At 35.4% G+C, this 24,409-nt stretch overlaps 1 protein-coding gene across 1 annotated transcript; it reads right to left on the bottom strand.

The window, feature by feature from the left end:
- Positions 1–263: 263 nt before the first annotated feature.
- LOC114753540 (alpha-glucosidase-like) lies at positions 264–16,608 on the bottom strand. The gene is made up of 5 exons (XM_028942224.1): positions 16,255–16,608; positions 10,046–10,779; positions 3,019–3,249; positions 2,267–2,913; positions 264–1,253 (listed from the first exon to the last, which is right to left on the bottom strand). The coding sequence occupies exons 1-5, from the start codon at positions 16,581–16,583 to the stop codon at positions 360–362; spliced, it is 2,835 nt and encodes a 944-aa protein (XP_028798057.1). The 5' UTR covers positions 16,584–16,608; the 3' UTR covers positions 264–359.
- Positions 16,609–24,409: the final 7,801 nt, after the last annotated feature.

A 24,409-nucleotide genomic window follows, 5' to 3' on the forward strand; every position in this document is an offset into this window, starting at 1 on the left:
TCTTAGGTGAAGCTGCTACTAACAGAATTCATATCTAGAACTAAGAGGATAGACATAAATATGACATCCAAAAGAAAAGAAAAGAATGATCTTAGAAACCAAGATTAAACATATTTGGATGTATGGTAAATTGATTAAATTCACAACTTAATGCCAAGTAATAGGAAACAAAAATATTTCAAACAAATTATCTAGTCTTATGAGATAACATCATTCCCAACTTACCCATCAACTAGTAATTCAAAATTTAGCCCACATCACAATTAAGAGCCAAGTCAAAAGTATTGAATTAGGCATAACATAATTGTTATTCAATCATTAGAAAATACAGACCAATATGTCATGAGTAACAAGTTTTATTAAACCTTGATTTCTAACTTGAATTCTTTTCCGATAAGCAGAGACAATTCTGAAATTTCAACAATAACAAAGTGTTTGGAACTATCAAAATATCTTTTTATAACTGTCTTTTCATCTGTGTTTAATCGCTCCATGATACTCCGTTCTTTCACTTCCCAGCTATTGTTCAATCTATTTCTATTAGGAATCCCCAAAAAGGTTACCTTATTTATGAACCACTTTTGGTCAAGAGCAAACCTCCCATTCGTGACCTCTGATGCAACAAAAACGCTATTGTTGTTCAGTGCACCATAAAATCTTATTAGTGTCCATTCCCCTTTCTCTTCCCCCATGTCAAGGTCCTCCCCATCATCCAAATACACCTGTCCAGAACTATTTGTGCTGTTACTAATAACAACTAGAAGTTCAAATGGTGTCTTACGTGCAGCTTTTGTTGTCATTGCTTCACCATGCAAAGCCAAGATATTGCCTTCATGAACGTGAACGTTTATGTGATCAGGTGGTGCATCAAGCCTCATATTCTTTCCTGTGTTTGCAATAACTGAGTTTGAGATATTGAAGAGGTCAAACCAGCTTCCTGTAGGGAAATAAGCCTCAATAGAGGTTGCTCCTGGCTTCAAAACAGGTGACACCATCACCCCTTTACCAAGTAAAAACTGAGAGTCGATTTCATAAGTTGTGATATCCTTAGGGAATGAAAAGAAAAGAGGTCGTGCAATGGGTGTCCCTTTTACATGTGCTTCATACATTAATGTGTAGAAGTAAGGTAGGAGGCGATAACGAAGACCAAGTACTTTTCTAGCTGATGCAGCAACTGAATCCCAAAGATACAGCTCTTGACGGCTTGAGCTTTTCTCTGAATGATCCCTTGCAAAGGGATAAAATGCCCCTAACTGTAATACGAAATAAATGAGAAATTTTATTGATAAGTAATTTGTAAGATGCAATACAAAGAGGACATTAGGTCATACAAACAAAAGTTGAAGCCATTCTTTTGATTTTTTATGAGACAATAGCTTTACTTTTCATAAATACAAATACGTTAAACACATGACACATTAGTTCAATGTAACAAGAGACAATCATTTATAACTATTAAGTGACTTAATACGTATATGCATTTACGGTTAACAAATGTGATTACATTCTTTTCATAAAACAAAAACCAAATAAACTTTCAATGAGAAAAGACAACTTATTTGCATATGCCATAACAAAAAACATAATTTTATGATCAACAATAGTGGAGTTGCCTGGGGGTTGATCAACAATAGTGGAGTTGCCTGGGGGTTGGGAATAATGTTACAGGGAAGAATGCTATAGGGCGTATAAAACTAAATAAAAAATTACAATAATTTATGTTACCAAAAAATTATAACAATTTAAAATACACACCTATCGTATGAAAGAAATTAAACTAGCACCTATATGATAAGAAAAAGATAATATATCATATTGAAATTCTGATAAAATAACTTTAGCCCACATAGCTTTAAGAATTTGAATATCATTGCTACTTATGACATGAAGAGATATTCTTTTATGTCTCAACTCATACGGCCTATCTCATCAATTAACTTTACTTAAAAAATGTATGAATATTATAAGTAAGAAAAGGAAAAACTATCTTAAAAAAGAAAAAGTAAACACCATAGTAAAAGAACAATAAAAGAAAATGATATAAATAAAAATATTGAAGAGTCATGTAATTTTATTGGTAGTTATATGCCATTTTTTTAGGGATCGTAGATCTTATAAAAACTTTATACATATATTAATGTTTTCCCAAATAGGAATAAAGGCCTTGGCCTAGTTTATCCCCCATTCATCCACCTTTGCATATCATTAACTATTAAACAACACCAAAATGCCAAAACATCAAAGAGATTAGGCCTATAACATTTACCTGTATCCAACGTTGACAAAGTTCTTCAGTTGTATCTCCTGAGAAGCCACATATATCTGCTCCTACCATTGGAATTCCAAATATTCCAAAATTTAAGATGGATGGTATTGAGTATGCCAAATCATTCCATGTGGCAGCATTATCTCCTGTCCAGTGGGCTGTATACTTTCCTGAACTTATAAAAGTTGATCTACTGAGAATAAATGGCCTTTTCCTAGTTAGATTTATTAGGACCTTGTTAGTTACTTTGGACTCTAATAACCCATACAAGTTGTGTGCATCATAGTCAGTGATGTTACCATAATGCAAACAAGTTGCTGGGATTGTTTTACTATTTATAGGCTGTAGACTTCCAGCATTATTAATCTTGTAAGGAGGGTTATCCAAGTTAGAAGATGGAATGGGAGGTGAAGTTTTAAAATTGGATAACTCATTCATGTCAAGCCAAATACCATCAAAAGGAAGGAGACTCCAAAATGAATTGATTTCCTTAGCCCAAAAGACTTGGCCAGCTGGGTTTAAAAAATCCGGAAAATAGACTGGTCCAGGCCAAACCTCACCCAAATAATTTACTCCACCACGCTTTATGTAGACATCGTCCTGCAAACCTCTCATAAAGGTTTCATATGTCTTATCTACATTGATACCTGTTAGAATATTTTTCCTTGCATTAATAATACAAATGACATCTACAATCAAAAGTAGAGTAATTTTTGCTTGACGAATATGTGTGTGTGTTCAAAAGAAGGTACCTGGATCCAAGATCAACACATATTTCTGACCATTTTGGTGAAGAGTATCAACAAACTTTTTCATCTTATTCAGTGGAAAGTTAATGGGATCAAGTGTGAAATCCTTGTATGCATCCATGTAATCAATATCTGTCCATATTACTTCGAGAGGTATGCTTGCTTTTGCATAATTAGCAACAACATTCTCAACGTCACTTACATTCTTGTAGCCCCATCTACATTGATGAAACCCTCCAACAATAACAACATAACTTTTAGGTTAGCACAGAAACTAGACACAAGCTTAACCAAAATAGATGAAATATTTCAATTCATAAGATCTTTATTACTAAATCCTTTCTACATAAAGAAAAATACATTATGCATTCTTATTGAAGTAACAACCTTCCTTGGTCATGTCATAGTAGATTTAATATTTTTAACATGTTGTAATATAAAAAATAAAGCAATACATACACACATATTTCAATGATACTTAAGTAGGATAATCCTAATCCAAAAGCTAGTTGTTGATATGAGATAACCAACCCACTTAAATATCTCATTCAGAATCTCATTCTAATTGATGTGAGACTTTGTATCCCATACTATGTAGTCTCTATCATTCAATAACGATAATGTCAGTTACAGTCCAAACTCATGTTTCTATGCCATGGTACCCCTACTAGTTACATCTGAACATACTAATAAAGTTAACTGATAGGTTTTCAGTGAGGGTATATGATGGACCCGGCCCCCTAATGGGCCAGGTATACGGGAGGAGACAGCCCAGGAACAAACCCAATCCTGCAAGCCGGGTGTCAAGTAAGGAAGGGGGACCACCAGGAGAAGGAGGGCGGACACGAGAAGGGGCCCACGAAGGATCAGGGTAGTGGGGAGATGGTTATCTGGGGTGCTGTGCTGAGAAAAAGGGTAGGAAGGATCTTAGTGACTGGGGGAGAGACCTGACCTCTCAAAGGTTAAGGAGGGATTCTGATTGTGGTCTTCTTTATCTTTTGAACCAACGGGAACTAGGGTTAGTCGGCTACCATTTTCCATTTTTCCCTTTGATTTTCCCTATCAAAGGGGTGTAGTTGACTATTGAAACTATTCGGGCAATAAAATCACTAGTTCCATCATCTTTGGTATCAGAGCGGGTCGACCCTGTGAATGGTGAGTACCAGAAGGATGGAAGCAAGACTAGAAAATGTGGAAAAGACAGTGAACGAGCTGCAGGGAGTGGGACGGGTAGTAGGTGAGTTGCAGAGGTCCAATATGGAAGCGAGGGAGGAACGATCCTTGATGCAAAGGACCATTGTTCAGCTACAGGAGCAGAATGCAAACATTCTTCGTATACTGAACCAGAGATTACCCGAGACCCCTCATGAGGGTCGCCGAGAAGTAAGGACACCAGAAGGAGAGATGGAACACACGGGAGAGGATCGAGGGGGAGATGACCGTAACAGGGGTGAACGAATCCCAGAGATGGAAGTAGGGAGGACTCATATGAACAGAGAGACGGAGGTGTTAGGAGAGAAGGAAGTACAAAAGTACCACCGTATAGAAATGCCACTATTCGATGGGGAGGATCCTATAAGCTGGACCTTTCGGATGGAGAGCTACTTCGTCGTCAATAGAGTTCCAGAGACCGAAAAACTTGATGCTGTCGTGGTGGGACTGGAGGGAAAAGCATTGAACTAGTTCCAGTGGACAGAGATGCGAGCGCTGATAGCGAGTTGGAGGGAGTTCAAGCGGAGTGTGGTTAAACGTTTCCACCAGTTGCACACTGGGAACAACCACGAGAGACTCGCCACCCTGAAGCAGACGAGGACGGTAGCTGAATATAGGGAGACGTTTGAGATGATTTCGGCAACCCTTGATGATGTGTCCGAAGCTTCACTAATGGGCATGTTCTTCTACCAAAAAAAAAAAAAAGGGCATGTTCATGAATGGGCTTAAAGAAGAGGTGAAGGCTGATGTGCGGGTGTTAAAGCCCAATCGACTAGAGGACCTAATGGACACAGCAACGGAGATTGAAGGTCGAAACTCGACGTTGGAGAAGGCCAAGCAGAAAAAGGAGTCCAAGCTGTACCGGAAGGAAAACCCGAGGACTTGGGCACCCCCACTTGCACTTCCACCCAAATTCTCGGCTTTCTCAGAAAATCCCAAGAGCCCTGCTCCGTCATCAGGGACGCGAGTCACCAACAATCATGGACTTGACAACTCTAAGGTTGCTAGTAACCAAGCTGCGACACCTAGCGCAGTACCCAGTGCCGAAAGCAGCAACCACAGGGGGAATAGAAGACTCTCTGAGGCAGAGATAAACCGTCGAAGAGAGAAGGGACTGTGTTTTAAGTGTGAAGAAAAATGGGGTCCCACTCACAAGTGCAAATCCAAGCAACTCCAAGTGATGGTTGTTGACGAGGAGGAAGGAGGAGAGATTCGAGAGTGCGATTTTGAGGAACTAGAAAAGAATGAGACTGAGAAGGAGTATTCCACCATGGAACTCTCCCAAGCGACAGTGTTGGGCATTTCGAGTTACAAGACCTTGAAGATGAAGGGAACTGTCAACGAGAGGCCTGTAGTTGTCCTGATTGATAGTGGGGCCACCCACAATTTTATTGCCCGACACATGGTGACAGAATTGGGGTTGGAGGTGACACCCACTCCGACTTACTCTGTAGCTGTGGGGGATGGGAGACGTGTATATGAGAATGGAAAATGCCAAAGGTTGAAGCTGGAGCTGCAGGGATTGAACGTTATGCAAACATTCTATCCGTTTCCCCTGGCTAATATTGATCTGGTGCTCGGTGTAGCTTGGCTCGAGTCCCTTGGAGAGGTGCGATTAAATTGGGGACAACTCTACATGAAGGTTAAATCAGGGAGCGAATGGGTATGTTTGCGAGGAGACCCCACGTTAACACACATGCAAGCGTCTTACAAGGCTTGCCGAAGGGCACTGAAAGGGAAGTTTGAAGGGTATTGGCTGGAAATCAACGTGATGGGCTTGCATCTGAAAAGGGAGCCCGAAGATGGGACCCAAACTCCAAAAATTCAACAGCTCCTGGATAAGTATAGTGAGGTGTGCCAAGCTGTGACTAAACTACCACCACACCGAACCCAAGATCACGCCATCATGCTCAAAGAGGGGGCGCAGGTACCAAATGTAAGACCCTATCGGTACCCATACACTCATAAGGCAGAGATTGAGAAGATGGTGAAGGAAATGATAGAAGCTGGCATCATTCGACCAAGCAGCAGCCCTTTCTCAAGCCCGGTATTACTAGTCAGGAAAAAAGACGGCAGCTGGAGATTCTGCGTGGACTATAGGGCCTTGAACCGAGTTACAAAACCTGATAAATACCCTATCCCAGTAGTTGATGAGCTATTGGATGAACTGGGAGGTGCTACAATTTTCTCCAAGCTGGATCTCAAGGCAGGATACCATCAGATCCGAATCAGGACCGGGGACGAGCACAAAACCGCCTTCAGGACGCACAGTGGGCACTATGAATTCCTGGTTATGCCCTTTGGGCTCACAAATGCACCTTCTACCTTTCAGTCTTTGATGAATGACATTTTTCGTGATTATTTGAGGAAATTCATTCTGGTGTTCTTTGATGACATACTCGTGTATAGCAGGGATATGGAATTACATACGGAGCACTTAGAGACTGCACTCAGAATTCTCCAGCAACACCAACTCGTTATTAATGTAAAAAAATGTAGCTTCGGCCAACAACAGTTAGAATACTTAGGGCACATCATCACGGCCGGGGGAGTGAAGGCTGACCCTGCTAAAATAGAAGCCATGGTTTCCTGGCCAACGCCTAAAGACATAAAGAGTTTGAGAGGGTTTCTCAGTCTCACTGGATACTACCGGAAATTCATAAAGGACTACGGAAAGATAGCAGCTCCCTTGATGGCCTTACTTAAGAAGAACGCTTTCAAATGGGGAGACCAGGCTCAAACAGCTTTTCAGAAACTCAAATCAGCCATGACTAATGCACCAGTGTTGACCATGCCCGATTTTAAAATACTATTTGAAATAGAAGCTGACGCGTGTGGAGTGGGAGTCGGTGCTGTGCTCATGCAACAAGGACGCCCTATTGCCTATTTTAGCCAATAACTGTCCAAAAAAGCTCAGCAAGGAGCAGTCTATGAGAAGGAATTAATGGCCATTGTTCTCACCATCAAAAAGTGGCAGCACTACTTGACAGTTCAACCCTTCATTATCAAGACTGACCAAAAGGCCCTGAGGTATTTACTAGAGCAGCGTGTAATGGACCCCGACCAGAAGAAGTGGATTTCTAAGTTGATGGGATACAGATTCGAGATCCAGTATAAATCGGGAAAAGAAAACCGGGCAGCTGATGCTTTATCTCGAAAAGAAGTACCGAACCTGTCCCTTAATTCATTTTCCCTATGGCAATACACTGGAGTAGAAGACTTCGAATCTGAGGTGACTAAGGACCCAAAACTGAATGAGCTCAGGCAAAAGGTATTATTGGGAACCAACGTACCTACGGGATACTTTCTCAAGAATGGCTGCCTCATGTACAACGGTCGATTGGTGCTACCCAGGAGTTCTCCCAAGACTGATGGATTAATTAAGGAGTTTCATAACTCTCCGATCGGAGGGCACTCGGGGTACTTGAGGACTTATAAGAGAATGGCAGACGTGGTGTTCTGGGAAGGTATGAAGAAGGATATACAAGATTATGTGGCCAAATGTGAAACCTGCCAGCGAAATAAATATGCAGCCATAAGTCCAGCGGGCCTATTGCAGCCATTACCAGTTCTGCAACAAGTTTGGGAAGATATAAGCGTGGATTTTATCATAGGCATGCCTAGGACTCGCCGATATGATACCATCATGGTGGTAGTGGATAGACTCACCAAATATGCTCACTTTATTCCTCTCTCACACCCCTTCACCGCCAAGGATGTAGCTGAGAGATTTGTTGCAGAAATAGTGAAACTGCATGGGTTCCCAAAATCAATAGTCTCTGACAGAGACCGAGTCTTCATAAGCCAGTTCTGGAAGGAATTATTCACTCAGTCAGGGACTACTCTCAAGTATAGCTTTGGCTACCACCCCCAAACCGACGGCCAAACTGAGGTGGTGAACCGGGGCCTTGAGACTTATTTACGATGCTTCGCCGGAGAAAGTCCTAAGAAGTGGGTTCAGATGCTGCCATGGGCTGAATTTTGGTTCAATACGACCTATAACAGATCTTTGGGGGCCACACCTTTTAAGGCTTTATATGGAAGAGATCCCCCCTCCATTTTCAAGTGGAAGGATGACGATTCACTGGTGGAAGAAGTTAACACCCAGCTACCGGAGAGAAACAAAGCCCTACAAAGACTCAAGTACCATCTTGAACAGACGCAGGCTAGAATGAAGGAACAAGCTGACAAGAAAAGAGATGTTGAGTTCCAGGTTGGTGACAAAGTCTACCTGAGGATACAACCTTATAAGCTCAAGAAATTGGCCAAGAGGCAAAATGAGAAACTAGCACCGAGATTCTATGGGCCTTATGAAGTCTTACGGAGAATCGGGAAGGTTGCGTATAAGCTGAAATTACCTGCGGATGCTCGGGTTCACCCCACCTTTCACGTTTCCTAGCTAAAGAGGTCACTCTCATCTACGGTGACTGCACAAACCCTACCCAGTTTCTTGACCAAAGACTATGAGCTACAGGTTCAACCTGAGCAAGTCGTCAAGGCACGAAAAATGACAGATGGCAGTACCTAGGTCCTAATCAAGTGGCAATCACTACCGGGATGCGACAGCACATGGGAAGATAGCGCCCTCATTAATGCACAGTTTCCAGAATTCCACCTTGAGGACAAGGTGAGACTTTTAGGGGAAGGTAATGATGGACCCGGCCCCTTAATGGGCCAGGTATACGGGAGGAGACAGCCCAGGAACAAACCCAATCCTGCAAGCCGAGTGCCAAGTAAGGAAGGGGGACCACCAGGAGAAGGAGGGCGGACACGAGAAGGGGCCCACGAAGGATCAGGGTAGTGGGGAGACGGTTATCTGGGGTGCTGTGCTGAGAAAAAGGGTAGGAAGGATCTTAGTGACTGGGGGAGAGACCTGACCTCTCGAAGGTTAAGGAGGGATTTTGATTGTGGTCTTCTTTTTCTTTTGAACCAACGGGAACTAGGGTTAGTCGGCTACCATTTTCCATTTTTCCCTTTGATTTTCCCTATCAAAGGGGTGTAGTTGACTATTGAAACTATTCGGGCAATAAAATCACTAGTTCCATCAGTATAATTAGGTTAAAGCTAACTATTAGAGGATAAAGTAAAGAATCTTGATATAATATTCTCTAATAATTAAACAGGAGAACCTCTAGGTATAAATATCATCAAACTCATACCAACTATAGACAAACACACTCACCTAATGGAAAGAGCATGCAAGAAACAAAAGAACAAATATAGTAGTTGTGGGATAGTTTCTATTCATCCAACTACTACATTGTCCATCTCAGACAAGTTTTCTACCTAACAGAAAGTCTGGCATACTTGCACCTTCGCAAACATGTTTGTTCAAAGGTTTATAAGGTGACAGTAATCTACTACCATCATGAATATGATGTGAACTTCACATTATCAATACGTGCAAGTGCTTATAAATTCTCCCCTATTTGCTTGCTATTATTAGCACACTAAACATACATAACATTAAGTTAGAGATGACAAGAGGACATCATCTAAACCTACCCCAATGCACATCGAGCATAAAATCATAAAAGTCACCTAAAATTTAAGATTATTCTAATGAATAATGATGTTCATTATTATAATTACTTCTTCGACCAGAATGAATTATCACAACTACATGAGAACCTAAGATATACAATGATTAACATGGAGACAACACTGCAAAATAAACAATTTATATAGTATGATCATTCTATAATCTTTAATACTAGATAGACAAGAACACAGCTTTTGAAGTATTTGTCCTCACAACATAAATAACCAAATGAACATGTAATCAAGCAACAAGGATAGATATGGAATAGAAAATTACCAAATGACCAATATGGCATTGGAGCAGGGTGACCTATTAGTTCTGTGTATTGCTCCATTACCAACTCCGGCGTAGGTCCGGCAAAAACGTAAAGATCAAGAATACCTCCAATAACTTTGTAAGTAATACGATCACCATCATAGACTATGTCCATGCCATTGCTATTGAATAGCAAAACCCCATGAGTTGTCCCTGCCTTAACTCTCCCATCAGCTGAAGGAGAACGAACATCCATGTAAAATGGGTGAGACCCATAAAGGTTTTGATCAAGATTAGCACTGCCAATGTCAGCATTCCACAATGTGAGGGTCTGATTATGTTGGATTTTGAACGAGCTCTTGGTGTGCTCTCCAAGACCGTACAAATAAGCTCTATTTTTTGGCAGCGAGGAAGAGAGTTGAAGGTACTGGTCTTTGAAGATAATAAATGTTGAAGGGTTTTCAGGGCTTGGAGAAGCATTAAAGATGATGTCGTTTGAGGATTTGCGAGCAAGCGTGAACCCAAAAGGGGTGGTGTTGTGGAGGGTGAAGACGATGTCTGAATAGGAATCAATCAAAGAGTACTGTTGTGAATGAGACTGCTGTTGATGTTGAGAGGGGTGAGAAGAATGATTTTGGAGAGAGTGGGAACGAGGGGGAAAACGGGAATGACGAGGAATTAATTCTTGCGGGATTTCCCATCTTTGTTTTGTTGAGTCAGTGATTTTCACTCGGAAGCAATCTGCGCTCTCAAAACTGTAGACAATTGTGTGAGACAATTAATAGAGTGATGCTTGGCATGCATTGAAAATTTTAGGAAAAAATTCATTTAAACCTAGATAATTAATATTAGTCAACCCTAAAAAATTTGAAATTTCACTATAATATTAGTACTGACAGCTCAAATTTGGTGATTTAAAAGGAATATAAATGAATTCACAACCCCTATTTTGGTGTGAAATGTAAATGAACAACTCATATTCGACAACCCACAATCAAAATTCAACGATTTATAAAGAACATAAGCAACTTCATGACTTCAAATGCAATTGTTTTGATATAAATAAACAACTTAAATTCGATGATTTACAATCAAGGCAATTTGCAACGTAGATTCGGTGATTTCCAAGTAATATAAAATAATTTGTAACCCCAAAATAATGCCATGACATTTTTGTCCTTCAACCCATAAAATTTTGACCCTTAGGAATACGTAGAAATTTAAGACATTTTTAGGAGTTGACTGATATTAATTATCTAGAAGGGATATTTATTGAAATTCTCCAAAATGTTTATATCATGTGCCTTTTTTAAGGAAATATTAGTATTGGTTTTTATAAGAATTAATAAGCAAATGACAACAATTTTTGTAGATGGGTCTCTCTACGTATTTTTCAATTTTTAAGGTCTTTTTCGTGATTTTTCCTTTGCTAACCTGAATATCATGTCGTTTTTAAATTCTGCGATTTGCAAGTTATGCACTAATTTTTTTTATTTAAAAAAATAACGTTATGCTTTTGTATAGAGTAGAATCTAATATGTTAAACTTCATATATCAAACATTACTATAATATCAAGTAATTTAATCATTGTGTAGGAGATCATATTTATTCCAAAAATATCCTTAGATGATAAGTGAGAGAGGATCAGTGGGAAAAGAAATGGGAGAGAATGTGAAAAAATTAGATGAAAAAACATATAATTAATTGTGAATATTTAATTTATTTCAAAAAATATTCTTATTCATGAAGTGATGAAGATGATATAAATATATATATATATGTAATATCCTAAACTTTATTTTAGGATTTAGTTAAAAAAAAATCAATAAAAAAAAATAATAATTTATTATTATAATAATATTTTAATAAATAAAAAAAAAAAGGAAGCAGCTTTCCACCAAATTCGGTGAAAAGCTGCACCATTTGACTAAGGGACAGGAATTTAGGGGAGAAGGAATTAATGAAGGAAGGAAAAGAATGCAATGGTGGTTGGAAAAATGAAAGATAAAAGAGATAGAAGATGTTGGGGGCGTGAAAGAGCGGAGAAGAGAGAAAGAGTGTGGGAGAAAAGAAGCAGAACTGCGATCATTTTGAAAGAGAAGGTAAGCTTTGAAGATATTTTATATACATGAAATTATCTCTTTTTATCAAACTTTCTTCATAAATATTTCTTATATATTTTATGTTTCGTAATAATAGTATTACTATAGTGATTAGAGAAAATTTTGAGACTTGTATATGATCTAAGTATTGAGTTTTGATAAAAGATGACTATAGAAATTTAGAAATAAATAAGTTGTTAATTTTAATCGGTTTAGATTTCTCTATTTGTTAGTTTTAGTATTTAAATTAATTTATTTAGTTGAAAATCTGTTATTTATGGGATATACCATATTTTTACTGATTAAATTTAAGTTAAATAATTTATTTGGATTGTTTGATATATTATTGAGATTTTAATCGGTTTGGATTGGTCTATTTGTTGGTTTTTAGTGCTTAAATGGATTTTTCTAGTTGAAAAATATGTGATATATGATTTATATCATATTTTACCGATTAAAATTAAGTTGAATAATTTATTTGAGGTGTTTAACATATTATTAAGATTTTAATCGGTTTATTTTTATTTATTGGGTGACTGGAGGTTTTAAAATAATTATTGTAGCTAAAAAGTTTATTATTTAAGGAAATATATATATGGTAGTTATACCATTAAAGTTTTGATCATATTATTTAGTTATAAATATTTGAAGTATTATTATTAAATTTTTGAGAGTTTGATTTTGAGGTTTAAACTTAAAAAGAGAGTTTTTAGAATTTATAACATAATAATTTTATATTTGGAAATTATGGAAAATCCTTTTTATTAAAGTAAATAATTTGGAGGTGGTAAATAAATAATTTGGGTTGTTAGAAATTTTAAGTTGTTTTTAAAATACTTAATAATTGTTGAGTTATGAGAGTTACAGGAATTTAGAGTAAAAATTTAATTAAATTAGAAATTTAAATAATATAGAGAAGTTTAATTAATTAGTTTATATTAATATGTAGTTATATTAATTGTGTAGATTAATTATTGGTTGAGCAAATGATTGACCTTGTGGTAATCCTTAGTATTGCCTTGGCGAGAGGTAACCACTTTCCACTTGTTATATGTGCTAATATGTTGTTTGTGAGTATTTTGCTATTTTGGTATAATGATTTGTTATTTGAAACTCGAGTAGATAAATTATATCTTTTGAGCTATGAAAATTGTCTTGTGGGATTTTTGGAATTGTGATTGAGAAGTTTGGAAAAGATATATGGTTTATATCTTATGGATTATACTGAGAAAAGATTGAGACATTTTTATTATATTGTGAATGATTGGTTGTTATTTGGATTTTGGATTGAGTCATATCCTACCACGTGGTAAGGCCGCCATTAGTGCACATTGGTTGGCTTCTTCTTTCGTCCCCCATAGTGAGGGATAGGCCTTTGTGGCTTCTTATTCGTCCCCCAGAGTGAGGGATAGGCCCATATGTTTGATTGATCCCCCAGAGTGAGGGATAGACTTATGTGGCTTGTGTGTTGGCCCCCATAGTGAGGGTTTGGATGATTGAAATTATATTTCTATGGATATATCTATATTTCTCAAGAATTAATAACTATCCCACTTGACACCTCACGAGCACGTGTTAGTATGTATGATGAGTTGGAAAGCTGGTTACTGAGGCATTTGTCTCACCCCATGGTTTAACATTTTCAGGCGATAGTTCAGGTGGTGGCCCATCAGGGAAGGCTCCGGAGGCATAGTGTGCTGTTATAGCTTGTATAGCCTCCCTGCTTTTGTTTTATGTGCTGACTTGTTATATATTGTCACATAGGGCTCATCTACTATCATGATGTAAAATAATACTTTTAATTACTACTATCTGGTATGATAAGGCCGCGAGGAGGCCCGAGACATCTTAGACTCTGCATGTAACGCTGCTTCGAAAGTGTTGACTTTTGACTAATGAGCTCTATAGTTTATATTAAACTGATTTATCAGTTCGTATGTTTAAAAATATAAGTTTGGTTTGGGCTAATGGTTGAATGATATTTCTGGACTTTGGAAGTCCAAGGCCCAAGGTAACGATCGATGTTACTCTTATTATAAGTTTATTTCTTTTAACCATGATAGCAATTTTAAAATTTTAAGATTTCTTTTTTTCTATCATGGTTAATCGTTCGAATAGATTGAAAATTTTGATCTAAATGGGTTTTAAAAGAACGGTTGTCACAATATATATATGAAATAGTTATATTATTCGTAAACTATAAATTATGAAACGGAATTTAGTTTAGACTAGTGCAAATGCAGATTATGGGCCGCTCTAATAATTAAATAAAAGTGGCATGTTTCATTTAAAAAAACAATTGTTGGCAACACAAATAGTTTTTTTTTCTTGTTTCTATTCTCTTCATTTTTATTTTCGTATTTTGACCATTTTATTTTGTAGAAGAAAAAATAAAATAATAAAAACTGTAATATAATATAAAATCTATATGAAATACTGACAAGAAATGTCAAGAAAGCTCATGCCAATACTTGACAAGAAATTCTATGATCATTTCCCCAAGAGAAAAAACAAAGAAATTTCACTATGACTTCTCATTGTGGATTTAGCCAGAATTTTTCATGAGGAATTTTTTAGTTTGTTTTTTAATGCTTGAAATGTACAAAACCCAAAAACAAAAGAAATAATTCTGTTTCAATTTTTATAGTTTTTTCATTATGGATTCTTTTTCTTATACAATTTTCATTGTGGATTCTTGTTGAATGGTAAAAAAAATTTATATTACTTTTAGGGTTAATAGCAATTTTTGGTCTCTGAAATTAGGTCTCCAGTGTAACAATATTAAAATCTAGTAAAATGTCATAACCAGAGTTAAAGTGGTGATATGAAATTACTAAATGATATCTAACTAGAAGGAGGAAAAAAAACAGATTCTCAAAACACAGTCTTTTTCTTCCTCATTGATCATTTCAAGAGTTGTTCCATGCGATGCATTTTATTATCTATATAAGATTCAATTAGATGCCACATAGTGATTCCACATCACAACTTTTAACATTATTGATGACACTTCAACAGATTTTAACACTGTTACACCTTCAAGAACTAATGTTTAAAGATAGATTACATTCCAAGAACCAAAACTACGGACTTAAAATTTGAGAGATTAAAACTAAAAAAAACTAAAATTTCAGAGGCTAAAAATTATATTCATCCTTATTTTGATAATACACCATTTCATTTAAAAAAAATTGATATTCCACATGTAATGTTATATATTTTTATACTTAAAATGAAATACTTAAAAACATTTAAAATATTTATTTGAATATGTATTTTTAATTAAAAAAAGTAGAAAATTCTTAAAATTACATGTGAAATGCTACGTATTATTATTCAAATGAAATTATATATAATAAAAAATATATAAAAATTGTGACATGTCAGAAACGACAATTTGAACCACTGGGGAATTGATAATCAAAACATAAAATATCATGATTCTTAATTTAAATTTTTAAAGGTCAAGGAAGCAAAGCGCAGCGGACTCCAAATTTAAAAAGGTTCAGGTATTTCAGGCTTTCTTTAATTGTTTTGCCACAATTTTTTTTATTAAATTCTTCCTATTTTCTCAATTATAACGTTAGTCTATATTGATTCTCAATTATAAATAATGTCTATGTTAACTAAACCACATGTAGACTGCCAGGGAATTAAAATAATTTTTTTAAAAAAAGTAAAATAATGAAATAAAATATATTTATTATCAACAAAAAGGGTATCATGCTCATAACTGTTTTCTTGTATCTAGATATAATTTGTAATCTAATTAATCTTGTTGCATGGCAAAAAAATAATAATTAATCTTAATTTTATTTGAATTCATGTGACAAAATTAATTCAGATGATGCTGAGTGGGAGCTATTACCAACATCATATTTTATATAGAAATGAAAAAAAAAACTAGAAAAAGAATATAAAAACTTATTAAAAAAGTGAAATACTGAAATTATCGAAATTTGAATACTATTAATTATCTCAAAGGAAAACTGAACACAAAGACAATTAAAAAATTTTAAAAAAAAATTATTTGAAAGAAGCAGTCAATTCAAAGTTTCTACCACCAGCAGCAGCATCTTATGACGAAGAAAATTAAATTAAAAGAGGGAAGCAAGAAAAAGCAGCACCTGGCTGTAAGGGAGAGATGAGGAACATCAGGTCCGTAAACAGAAGAAGGCTTGATAAGATCAAGCGAAGCGCTCAGAGATTTTCGTGATAGATCAGTGCTCACACTTCGAACACCATAGCCATACCCAACACCTTTTGCTGCTTCTTGTTGTGCAGATTCTGCGTAAAACCTTGTGGACGACGAAGACGACGACGAAGAAGAAGAAGAATCAGATTTCGCAGAGCCAAAGAAGATAAGACAGATAGAGATAAAGACAAAGACGACGGAGGATAGTGAAGTCGAAGTGACTCTTGGATTACTCGCGAGCTGCGGAGAAGGAGCATCCATCGCTCTTGGTAGATGTGAATGGTGGGGGGACGGGGTGAGTGGGAATGACTTATAAAGACGCTAAATGATGGCCTGTATTGACCTAGAAAAATGGTGGCCTGTATTGACCAAAAGGAGGCAGAAGGAACAAGAAAAAGCAAAGAAGGTTACGGCCTTTTGTCCATATCTTTGAATAATAATATTTGTTTAATATTGAAGAACCAATTTCCAATGGATAGAAAATGATAAGATGCCTTGGCAAAAAAAAAAAAAGAAAAGAAAATGATAAGATGAATTATTTTTAATTTAAAGAGTTTTCAATTTTTTAAATTTTCTTAAGATTTATATATAAGTTAAAAAAACATGTTTAATTACTACCATCAAATGAATTAAGAACCAAATCAAAAGTATTGAATTATTGAAATAATTATTTTTAAAAATTTTTCCAAGAAATGCTAAAATATCATGGTTCTTTTATCATATAGATGACACAATTAGGAATCATCTTTATTGAAAAGCCTTTAATTTGACAGCTATTTATTCATCATATAAGTTCACAAAAATATGATCATGTTGTGATTATATGATAAATAATAAATAAGTTTTATTTAGATTTCCCATTCTGGTCTAGGAAAAAAAAATTTGACAGTGGTATCAAAACAACTGTCAAATGTTTTTTTGACGGTTGTAATAAAAAACCATCAAATTTAAAGACTTATTTGACGGTTATGAATACAACTTATTCTTTTTATTTACGAAAAATTCATCTGTGGGTTCTCATGAATCCATCCGATTTTAAATTAGGTCTCTGGATTTTTAAGATCTCAGTCCTTCCGTTAATATGCACTCCAAACGCCGTTGAGATATACTGAAAAAGAATCACGTGGCACATGGAGTCATGGACAAAATGTTTCCTCCACTCCCCCCCCCCCACCCGCACTCGCTCTCTCCACACGCGCACTCTATCTCTCCATGCCTCTCTTTCATTCGTTCCTTTGTGCCAATAATGATTGCTTCACAGGACAGATTTTTCCTCCACTCACTTCCCCACCGCACTCTCTCTCTCCATGCCTCTCTTTCCTTCGTTCCTCGGTCTTTCACTCCTTTCTTCGTACTCTCTCTCTCTCTCTGCGCTTCTCTTTCGTCTCTTCCTCCTGCCATTTTTTTCATCCTTCTCTCTCTCTTCATGCTTCACTTTTAGAAAAAATTACAATTAAAAACCATAATTCTTAAATGTCACTGTAGGCCTAAAAGATTTATTTCAAATAGTCTCAATTTCCACCAGTTAAAACTTCTCCAAAAATTATTAACATTCTTATTTCAACAAAAACCCTCAAAGCTCAATATTGAATCTTCAATATAACCTTCAATAAACTAAACTAAGATATCAATTTCGAAATTAATATCACTATTATCACAAATCACAATTTTCCAATCAAATTCTAATTTGCATTTTTTTAAATCAACCATCTAAATAAAAAATAAGGCACCACGGGGGGATTGCTCCCCCTCTCCGGGTCTCCCGCACGGCAGTGGGCGGCACGTGGCCACCCACTTGCCTTGCCTCCCTCCTTTTTAATATAATATTTTACTTTTTAAATACATTTTAATTTAATTTTTTTTAATTTTTTTAATATTTTTCATAAAAATTATGATTTATAATTTAGACAGCAAGATAAAATTTAAATACTATTAATTAATCTCATTTTAATAAAACTGAAATCTAAAAATAAATTTTTTTGGATGTTATACACTCCATATTAGAATAGCAGTGATGGCGAAGGCTCTCCTTATCGAAACAACGATGATGACAAATGATCTCTCCCAACGCAACAGAATCATTTTCAAAGAGTGAGAGAGAGAGGAGCTGGACCTATGGAATGTTTCCTAAGAGAGGAGAAAGAGTTTCAGGGTCACAAAGTTTTTAGGGGTAAAAATGTTTTTTTGTTTCTAAAAAATAAAAAATAAGAATATCTTGTTTAAGATAATTGGCTCCCCAATTTGAAATATCCTTTGGATTCAATATTATTAAAAAGAATTTAAAAAAATTAATGATGATGATTTAATACTTAAATAAGAAGGGATCTTATGAGTCATTATTAGGGGAAATTAAAAAAACAGAAATTAAAAGAATGCAAGTGGCTGTTATCAAATTCATTTGTTTGGACTTGTCAAAGCTTGAGTCTAACTCTTATATTGTAAGCTATGTATTATACATAATATTCATAATAGATCATATGTACATATGTGCACGCGCTATCAATGGTTGAGATTGCGTTTTGGGTAAATGAATCACACAAATTCATTAAAACTGAATGGCCAAGATTAGTTTTCACAAAGGGAATCATATCTAATACTTAACCCGATGTTGCTTCGCTGATGAGCAACTCATCCCTTTTAGAAAGTGCCAATGCCAAAGTTATCAACATCAAACCAGATCATATACTCCTCCGGTCCTTAATATAAAATCTATTTAACTAATTTGATTAGATTAAGAAAGTTAGCTAAGTTAGTTAATTATAAGAAATGTGATATATTTTTCTTAAAATACTATAATCATCTTTCTTAATACCTCATCTTCCTCTTCTACTTAATTATGGTTGAGGGAGTATCCATAGAAGTAATTTAGAGAAAATTGATAAATATGAGAAATGGGTCTTATATTTAGAACCAAAACTAACTTAATAATTGGGTTTGTATTAAGGACCGAAGGAGTATTAAATATAAACAGTCGGCACGAAAAGTATTCCATACAAAGCCTAGGCAAAATCAGTAGTCAATCAGAAAAAGTTTAAATATTTTTGAAATCTTATACCTCTTAAAAATGAAGTTTAGATATTATTAGAAAAATGACACTTAGATCCCAAAAATATTAATTTAATGATAATTAGATTTTTTTAATTATTAAAAATATATAAATATCGATTCACACAATTACAAACATAAGATTTAACAAAATTCAAAGGAATTATATGTTAGCACCTTAGATTTTTGGGATTTGTCATCCTATCACTATGAAGAAACTTGAAAAAACTTACATGAAATGCAATAAAATATTGAAAAAAAGAGAGGGAAAGGTTGTTTCTTGTAAATTTTAGAATTAATACACTTAAAATTTAATATTTAATTTCATTTTGATTGTGGTTATTGAAATTAGAAATTAATAGTTTTGGTCCTTGAAATTTGACTTCATTATGGTCCGCTTAGAAAGTTTTAGTTAAATTTCAGAGAGCAAAACTAAAATAAAATAAAATTTCAGAAACTAAAGATGTTATTAACTCGAAATTTCATTTTATTAGTCAATTTGATCCCAAATATAGGAGTTAGTTGAGAAATTTGTTTTATTCTTAAATATAATATTTTAATCCATTTTGTCTTAGTTTTTTAAAAGTTTGTTATTAATTACATATATGAAAGGGGTTTTTTTTAATCAATAGAGTAATAATTAATGAACAATACATATGAAGTTCTTTATATCAATTAAGCCAAGTTTTTCAATCACCAATGATGATGTTTTTTATTTTAAAAATATTATCATTAAATTATAAACTTGCACGACAAAAATATGACACATATCTATATGCAATTGAATTAGAGAATTTAACACAAGGAGTACAAAAATTTAATCTAAGTGTTTTTCATAATTAAACATATATTCTAAGAAAATAAATAACTAATTTGTTTAATAAATTAATTATCTATCTCAACCTATTAAGAGGGTAGGAAACATTATTTTTGGCACATTCTAAATTTTATTTTAATATTTATATTGGCTTCGATGTGTTAAAGAGAACTTTTGTTTTGAAAATATAAAGGGAAATTGACAGAAAAATAACAAATAAACTTCATAATGTCAAAAACATCACTTAAATTTGAGAAACCCCATTTTGATCACGTGAGACCAAATTAGGATTATCATGTTAACTGAAAAGACAAAACTGCCCTCACTAAATACAAAACGTGGGCACCACATTAAGCTGCATACCAGACGAAGATAGGCAGGAAGAAAGAGAGAAACGTGCGACAACAGAGGCTGCTCGAAGGTGATGAGAAGGTGGTACTTTGAAAGGGTAAGTTTTTTTTTTTTGAAATCATATAACTCTTTTTATCCTCCTAGCATCACTGTGGTGGTCAGTTTTTTTCATTTTGGTGGTCTTGTGTTCTGCATGAGTCAAGGGTTTAGAGGAGGTGAGGTGCGGCATTACATAAGGCATACGTTCTTCATATTGGGGTGTTCGTCGTTGTTTTTTTAGGTGCAGGAATGGTCAGCAATTTAAACATATGAGTTTGTTAGTGTCGGATAAGGTTAGGGTTCTTGGCAAGTTAGTTTTTTCAGCTTAAGAGGGAGAAGATTGTGTAGCAACGCGAAAGTCTATTCATCTTCGAGTGTTGGTTGTTATTTATAACTTGTGAGAATGGTTAGATATTGGAACATATAAGTTTGTTAATGAGGGATAGAGCTAGGTTAGTGTGGCATGGTGTTTATAATGATCTGTTTGTGGGCATAGCAGATGGTAGTTGAGGAAAATTCAAAGAAGCTTTGTGATGATCACGTAGATAGAAAGTGTGTTATCATCTAATTTATCTATGATGTTCTTCTCATCAGAGGTCACATGACTGGTTGCACCAGAATCAAGATACCAGTCTGGATCGCCAACACATTCAGCTGTCGCAACATAAGCACTGTGATTTTTCTTGGAATTCTTGTTATCCAGATTCAGTCATTGGAAGGACTCATCAAAACGATACCAGCATTCTTTGGCACTATGGCCTCTCTTCTCACAGATTTGACATGAGTCTATGATCTTTCCAGCCGAGGAGTTATTGGACGAGAAGTTATTACTTCCATTGGAGCATCCTCGACCGCGATTGTTACGGCCGCCTCCCCTGAAACGACCACCTCCTCTGTTTGGAGGTTTGGTATGAGCAATATTTGCCACAGCAGCTGTCACCAACTTTTGGTTCTTTTCAATTCTGAACTCTTGAGCTAGGAGCAAAGACTCAATTTCATCAACCGTATACGGCTCTGATCTTGTAGTCACAGCAGTGATCCATGAATCATACTCTTCAGTGAGACTGTCAAAAATGATCTCTATATGGTCTGATTCGTTGACCGGATGGCCAATGCCAGCAAGAGCATCTGTGATTGCTTTAATTTTCAGCAGATACTCATTTGCAGTCATGCTGCCTTTCTTGGTACTCTTTAACTGCGCCTTGAGCTGTCAAACTTTTGCTCTGGTTTGAGATGCGAAATGACCGTGTATCTTCTCCCAGATCTGCAACGCGGTCGTACAGCCCATCACTCGAGTGAGCATTGCATCAATCATGGAACATGACATCCATGAAGCAAGTAACTGATCTTGCCGTTCCCAGTCAAGATAGGCTGGATTAGGATGAACTGCTTCTGGATCTTTATCATCTGAGATAAACTTGGATGGAGGTTTGGTAGATTTGTCGATGAACGATTGGAGATCATGGCCACTGATAGCTGATGTGATTTGGTGTTTCCACATCAGAAAGTTGCCCTCATCCAGTTTGACCGAAACAATATGGGAGAAGGTAACTACATCCTTCTTGTGTTGAGAATGAGACGAAGCGGTTTCGGATGATGTCGACATGGCCTCAGGATCTGAAAGCTCTGGTACCATAAAGGTATTGTGGAGGAGAGAGAGAATGGAGAATAGGACAAAAGTGTTTGACTGAATAGTGTATTGTATTATAATAATGAGAGCTTGTACACTATTTATAAAAGAGCACTACACGTAAAGGCAAAGAGCAGGGAGAGTACTATGTGTGACAACTAATGCCAGCTAACATATTTAGTTACGTATAACTTAATCTCATAACTAAATCACTTAACTACTTAACTACACTATCACTACACATTACACATTAATAAAAGCATGTTAGAAAACAAGTAATCTCCAAGCATGTCACAACAATGTTAAGCAGAAGAGGGGTTTTAAAGTTCAACAATGCAACAAATCCAGTAGTCTCAAACCCAACTTGCATAAATTTTGTCTGCTCAAACTACTTCATCAACTTCGACTTCTATTAAAATGAATAAATCAAGTTTACATGAAAATTTTGCTGACACTTTTGGCCCTAAATAGAAGTTTTGATAAATATTATAATATTTGAAGTGCACACAATAAGATCTATAGTATCTTCAGTTTCACAAAATTTTATAGCAGAAGCCACTTTAATCATTCCTAACTTGTACCATTTCCATGTGATAGAAAGGATAAAACAAAAAAAAAACCATCCTTGCCATTCATAGTTGGATGTTACAATGGCATCAAGAAGTGTTAAAAACTCATTGGAAAGATAACAACATTCCCTTCTGTCATAGGCAACTACTATAAAATTTACCACTTGAGTATAGTGGTTAACAGTTTCAGTGTTTGAGTTTAACAACTTCGGTATAAGTGTTAACAACACCATTTCTAGGAAAGATAATAAAAACCCATTTTTACAACTTGAGTATAGTGGTTAACATCTTCAATGTAAGCGTTTAATAACTTCAATATAGGTGTCAACAGCAGCATTTCCAGGAAAGATAACAAAACTGATTTTTACAACTCAAGTATAGTGGTTAACAGCTTCAGTGTAAGTGTTTAACAACTTCAGTATAAGTGTCAACAACAGCATTTCCAAGAAAGATAACAAAACCCATTTATACAACTTCTGTATAGTGGTTAACAGCTTCAGTGTATGTGTTTAACAACTTCTGTTATATAAGTGTCAACAACAGCATTTTCGGAAAAGATAATAAAAAGCCATTTTTACAACTTGAGTATGGTGGTTAACAGCTTCAGTATAAGCATTTAACAACTTCAATATAAGTGTCAACAACAGCATCTCCAAGAAAGATAACAAAACCCATTTTTACAACTTGAGTATAGTAGTTAACAGCTTCGATGTAAGTGTTTAACAACTTCAGTATAAATGTCAACAACAACATTTTCAAGAAAGATACTCCTCCGGTACTTAATATAAGAGCCATTTAACTAATTTGATTAGATTAAGGAAGTTAGTTAAGTTAGTTAATTATAAGAAATGTGACATGTTTTTCCTAAAATACCATAATCATCTTTTTTAATACCCTCTCTCCCTCTTCTACTTGATTATGATTGATGGAGTATTCATAAGGGTAATTTAGAGAAAATTGATAAATATGATAAATGGGTCTTATATTTAGGACCAAAACCAACTCAACAATTGGATCCTATATTAAGGACTGGAGGAGTAACAAAACCCATTTTTACAACTTTCATATAGTGGTTAATAGCTTCAGTGTGTGTATTTAACAACTTCAACTTCAAAAAATCTATATAATAAAATCCATCTACTACTTATTTAGTAGTAACCATCATCTTATAATTATGATCATCAATGTTCAAGCACCAATCCTAATTCTCCAGGCAACAAAAGTGGTTTTTCAAGACTTCCACATCTTATAATTATGATCATCAATGTTTAAGCACCAATTACCATTCTCCAATCAACAAAAATGGTTTCTCAAGACTTCCACAGTCCCATAATTTGGTCTATGCTACATTAATCATATCTATTAACTTTAAATTATTAGTCCAAACATTTTATCAAACACCTAGAGTGTATTCAATTTGACAAGCTCAAGGATATTCCTCTTAAAATCACAGTCCCAAACTTCATACATTACAGCTATAATCCAGCTCTACGTAATCGCCAAACCTTGATAAAACTCAAATCAAAAAGCAATTGGAGGAAAACCAACAATTTCCCAATCCACACGTACAACACAATAGAGAAGGAAAAATTAAAAAAAGCAACACTATGGGAAACCAAGGAAGAAGAAATATTAG

This window comes from Neltuma alba, unplaced genomic scaffold, assembly GCF_004799145.2.
Source record: "Neltuma alba isolate B1F8T4 unplaced genomic scaffold, ASM479914v2 tig00001210_pilon, whole genome shotgun sequence".
In the NCBI taxonomy this organism is placed as follows: Eukaryota; Viridiplantae; Streptophyta; class Magnoliopsida; order Fabales; family Fabaceae; genus Neltuma; species Neltuma alba.

What these genes read in the sequence shown, in the direction of transcription:
- LOC114753540 (XM_028942224.1), bottom strand. Translation starts at nt 16,583, where the DNA reads ATGGATGCTCCTTCTCCGCAGCTCGCGAGTAATCCAAGAGTCACTTCG. An exon ending in AATGCCATATTGGTCATTTG is followed by an intron (nt 3,250 to 10,045) that starts GTAATTTTCTAT and finishes TTATTGTTGGAG; the next exon opens with GGTTTCATCAATGTAGATGG. An exon ending in TTTGTCAACGTTGGATACAG is followed by an intron (nt 1,254 to 2,266) that starts GTAAATGTTATA and finishes TTCGTATTACAG; the next exon opens with TTAGGGGCATTTTATCCCTT.